Genomic DNA, 5461 nt, shown 5'->3' with positions numbered 1-5461 from the left:
CGACGGCGAACGGCGGCGCAGGGACCGCACCTCTGCGCTGCCCGCCGGAGCCGCCGAAGAAGCCGAGGCTCGTGCTGGGGTGCAGCCTGGACGGATTCAAGGTTCTGAGCGTCATGGACTTGCGTTGCTTCCTTCGTTGAGCCCAGCCACCTTGTTTTTCTGTGTTGTTCGTTTTTGTAGAGACAGGGGTGATTTTTTTTTGGTGTTTTTGTGCTCTTCAACTGTTCTTTTTAACCGGAATGCTATGCTCAAGCTTCCGCGACCTTATTACAATAATTATCACTGAAACTAGAGCAGTTCAAGGCGGCAAAGGTATTTTTATTTATTTATTATTATCTGTCGAGGACGAAAGATAACCCGGTCGGGGCATCGGTGCTGAGCAGATCTGCACTCTGAATAGCTTGCGTCAACAACAATGGATTCAGCATGCAGTCTCGTACCCAGGCTTGAGAAATAGTAGATCTTTTACAATACCCAGCCAATTAACGGCCGAGATAATACAATCAACGGCCCAGATAATCTGTCCCAGCGGTTGTATGATGTACCTTAAAAAGTCTCTTGAGAAATCCTTTCCTGTACTAATTCTCAACCACGCTTCTCTGCTGATTATCTCATTCCGCGCTATCTTCCTTTCCGAAGCCCAAGCTGACACTCCCCCATCAACGTAACCAGCAGTGGAGTAGTATTTTTGAACACAGTGAGGTCTTGATTTTTAAGACATTATATACATCAAGAAACGTATGCATTATGGCACAATACGAGAGCTTCTGGTCACCCGGTGGATCCGTCTACGTGCATCTACCGTCTCTCTGGCCGTCAGATTTTTTTTAATCGAACGATTTTAGAGCATCCTCTTTTTACAGCCTAAGTTTGCAACTGATTCATTGTTGCAATATTCTTTCCCGCAACTAGTAGTTTGTTACAAGATTCTGTCAGGGCACATCCTTTTTTTACAGCCTAAGTTTGCAACTGACCTATTGTTGCAATCTTCTTTCTTGTTACTAGTAGTTTGTTGTAAGATTCCGACGGGGCACGCAGGCCACCAAACGTGACAGCATCGGGACGAGCAAGCTTTCCTCCGTTGCCAGCCCTTCCTGCTCTCCATCTTCTCTTCCTCATCCGTCTTCGCCTCGTCGACTTGGCCCTTTCTCCTCCTCCATCTCCTCTGTTGCAAAAAAAAGTACAACGCAACATCTGTTACAAATATTTCTGCAACAAGATTTATGTTACAAAGAGTTCCACAACAAGACTTTTGTTGCATAAATAGAAAAGCACGCGTGAATGCCATATATGGCAGATCCGGCAGCCTGTGAGGCAACGGATCTTTTTAAAAGATCTATTAAAGGTGTTTTCGCAACACGGTCTTCGTTACAGAAAATATTCTATAGCAAAGTCTGTTACAAAAAAAATCTACATGTGTTTCCGCAATACGATCTTTGTTGCAGAAAATATTCTAAAAAAATATGTTAAAAAAATTTATACATGTGTTTCGCAACACTATCTTTGTTGCGGAAAACATTATATAACAAACTTTGTTGCAAAAAAATTACACGGGTATTTCCGCAACACGATCTTTGTTGCAGAAAATATTCTATAGCCGTTCACAGCTCTGTCAGAGCCGAAACAAAACAATTGTTTCCGTAACTCGTTTGTTGTTTCAGGACTTAATGTATTCAGAAAGGCGGCCGAGCCGCGTGCCAATAGTTAGTGCGGGCGGTTGCACGCGTAGAGATCCAACGGTTATCGTGGTGGTGGATATTTACTAAACATCTACCGATGGATGCGTAGCGCTCCCCATATGAGAAGGAGGTTCCGCTTGCGCGTATTTACGCACACACACACGTGTTTCTTTAGAGCATTTCCAACCGCCGCGCTTCGCGCCGCGCCCAAAAAATGTATTTGCTGCGCGCGCTTCGGTTGGTTTAGCGCGGGGATAGACGCTGGCTCCAACGGCCACCCTATAATGCAGCGCGCGCGCGTCGCTCCAGCAGTGCCCAAAAATACAGCGCGCGCAGCACGCACAAACCACATATACATTTCAAAAAATAGAAGCAAAAAATGATCAAACAAACAAAATAAATCAACAATAAATAGGTTTACAGCTCGAACAAATAATTTATCGTTCAGTACAACAAATAATGCAACAAACACAACCAATAGTTCATGAACAATACAATGTTGAATGCAGAAATCATGCGCTTTCTCGTCCATGCCATGCCCACCACTCTTCAATCAGATCCTTCTGAAGTTCATAGTGCGTTGCGGGACGCCGAATGGCATGATAGGAGGCAACAAAACGGGCTACCCTTTCACCCCTCCGTCGCACTCGCACGGGATGTCCCAAGAGCTCATACTGTGAGTAGTCTAAATCTTGGCCATGCTCATTCTCGATGATCATGTTGTGCATGATCACACAAGCGTGCATGATGTACCAAAGCATTTTTTGATCACAAAATCTAGCCGGTCCTCTCACAATAGCAAATTGGGCTTGCAAAATCCCAAATGCTCTCTCCACATCTTTTCTAGCCGCCGCCTGAGCATTGTGGAAATCAAGATTTTTCTTACCTTCCGGCTTTTTCAACGGCTTCACGAAGGTTTGCCACTTTGGATAGATGCCATCCGCTAGATAATAGCCATAGTTGTACGTACGGCCATTTGCTACAAACTGCACCGGTGGCAACTCACCATCTGCAATCTTATTCATCAGTGGTGACCGGTTGACAACATTGATGTCATTCAAAGATCTAGGCATTCCAAAGAATGCATGCCAAATCCAAGTCTCCTGATCGGTCACCCCTTCAAGGATTATAGTGGAACCCTTTTTTTGGCCGTGGAATTGCCCATGCCATGCCTTTGGACAATTCTTCCAACTCCAATGCATGCAATCTATTGAGCCAAGCATGCCAGGAAAGCCGCAAGCCTTGTTCATCGCCAATAGCCTTGCGACGTCTTCAGCAGTGGGAGATCTCAAATACTCCTCGCCAAACACTTGCACAATTTCCAGTGCAAAGCGCTTGACATACATGATGGCTTGGCTCTCACCCATAGCCAAGTGATCATCAACTAGATCAGCCGGGATACCGTATGCCAACATACGCAAAGCGGCTGTCACCTTCAGAAAGGTGCTATGCCCGAGCTCTCCGGCGGCATTCCTCCTTTGCTGGAAAAACCGGTCCTGGCTCGCTAGTTTCTCTGCAATGCGCTTGAACAAGTCGGTTCTCATCCTAAACCGGCGACGAAAATAGGACTCCGGGTATGTGGGATTCTCCACGAAATAGTTCTTCATCAATCTGTTATGGGCATCAATCCTATCTCTCCAAATTTTCTCCCGACCCATAACCGAACCACCGTGCTTCGATTTTTTTTATATGCATAGCTATGATCATTGCAAGATCCTCCTCCTCTTCCATATCAAATTCTTCTTCGAAAGAATCATACGATGAATTCATCTACAATGTTCAATACTATACTATAAAAACTACAATTCACAACATGCATCAAATTCATAAGTTTGAGCAATACATACCTTGTAGGCGTTTTGTCGAACACCTTGCGGGCGCGGCGCGGCAGCGAGCGCTCGGGCGCTGTTCCTCAGAAGACGGAGGCGCGCGAGGGCCGGAGGGACTAGGAGGGGGTGGGGCGGAAGCGCGGCGGCGCGGGAGGCCGGGGAAGCGCCTGAACGGTCGCCGGGGGGCGCAGGCGGCGGCGGCAGCGGAGATAGGCCGGGGAAGCGCCGGAACGGTCGCCGGGGGGCGCGGGCGGCGACGGCGGCGCGGGGATAGGCCGGGGAAGCGCCTGAACGGTCGCCGGGGGGCGCGGGCGGCGACGGCGGCGTGGGGATAGGCCGGGGAAGCGCCTGAACGGTTGCCGGGGGCGCGAGCTGCGGCGGCGGCGCGGTCGGATGGGGATGGAAGTGGAGAGCGAGCACGAGAGAGTGGAGGAGCGAGGCGCGAGAGTGAAGGAGCGAGCGCGGGAGAGTCCAGCGCGCGGGAGCTGGCGCAGCAAATAAGCGGCGCGCGATTGCGTTTCGGCCGGCGCGCTGAACTGCATATGCCACGCGCGCCGTTTTTGCGCACCCGCTGGAGCTACACGCCGCGTTGCGCGCGCGATAGCTATTTTATGACGCGGTGCTAGTTTAGCGCGGCTGTTGGCTCTTGAGATCTTTCCATTATATTGCGCTAGAAACAAAGCCCGAATTTCACACGGTGCTGCGCTTCTGGTCCGTGGGTGGGTGCTGGACAGGACTCCTCGAATGTTTCGCAACTTTTCTGTCTGTTTGGCGTTTCCTGATTCCTGAAGCTCTCCGCGCGTTGGCCTCCACGTCCGCCTAGTCGCTGCTTTGCTCCACGTAGAGGCTATTCATTTCACGGCCGGGAGCAGCTCGCGACGTGGGCACCGTCGCGGCCACCGCGCCCAGCTCGTCACGGGCTGGGTTGCGTAGAGCTCGGCCTATAAAGTGTGCCCCCTCGCTCTGAACAATACATCAGCAAACACCTTCCGTCCAACGACAACGATAGCAATCATCTTTGCCTGTTGCAGCATCTGTAGCTTCTTTCTGCCCTTTCGTGCACCTTCCGTCCGCAGTTGATCAATGGCGACCATGATGGCCATGAGCTCATTAGCCGGTGCGGCCGTCCTGCCGCGCGGCCCGGCTGGCGGCTTCTGCGCCCGGTCTCTGCCAGCGCTGGGCCGACGCGCCCTCGTCGTCAGGGCACAGACCGAGGGCCCCAGCGAACCACCGCCAAACAAACCCAAGGCGACCACCTCGATCTGGGACGCGATGGCGTTCAGCGGCCCTGCGCCGGAGCGCATCAACGGGCGCCTTGCCATGGTGGGCTTCGTGACGGCGCTGGCGGTGGAGGCAGGCCGCGGCGACGGGCTCCTCTCGCAGCTCGGCAGCGGCACCGGGCAGGCGTGGTTCGCCTACACCGTGGCGGTGCTGTCCATGGCGTCGCTGGTGCCGTTGCTTCAGGGCGAGAGCGCCGAGGGCAGAGCCGGCGCCATCATGAACGCCAACGCGGAGCTCTGGAACGGCCGCTTCGCCATGCTCGGACTCGTCGCGCTCGCCGCCACCGAGATCATCACCGGCGCGCCCTTCATCAACGTGTAGAATAAAATAGCTTCGCTGTCGACCGGATAACACAACCTGTACTTAGCTAGTAGGACATGTACGTAAATGGTCAGAACTGATCATGCTCGTATTCTTTGTAGTATTGCTACTAATTAAAGACGGAGTCCCGTTTCGGTACACCCCCCTCACAAATACTATAAGGGTAATATTGACCTTTCACAAGCTGTATTTAATTTGGTATATATATACACGCATACGCTGTCCCTGAACGGCCGGCCTATTCAGCAAACTAAGAGGTTATTTGATTCCTAGCCACACCTTGCCACACTTTGTCACAACTTATCTTAGGTAAATTTGACCAAGTTAAGTGGGTGTTTGGTTCTAGCCACA

The 5461-nt window shown here is 51.3% G+C and overlaps 1 protein-coding gene across 1 annotated transcript; it reads left to right on the top strand.

Annotated features, from left to right (window-relative positions):
* Window positions 1-4410: 4410 nt before the first annotated feature.
* On the top strand, window positions 4411-5248 carry LOC123399663 (low molecular mass early light-inducible protein HV90, chloroplastic-like). Its single transcript, XM_045094056.1, has one exon. The coding sequence runs from the start codon at window positions 4592-4594 to the stop codon at window positions 5108-5110; it is 519 nt and encodes a 172-aa protein (XP_044949991.1). The 5' UTR covers window positions 4411-4591; the 3' UTR covers window positions 5111-5248.
* Window positions 5249-5461: the final 213 nt, after the last annotated feature.

Source organism: Hordeum vulgare, chromosome 5H, assembly GCF_904849725.1.
Source record: "Hordeum vulgare subsp. vulgare chromosome 5H, MorexV3_pseudomolecules_assembly, whole genome shotgun sequence".
Lineage (NCBI taxonomy): Eukaryota > Viridiplantae > Streptophyta > Magnoliopsida > Poales > Poaceae > Hordeum > Hordeum vulgare.
Note: the sequence above shows the minus strand (reverse complement) of the source record. Positions and strands in the feature narration are given on the sequence as shown.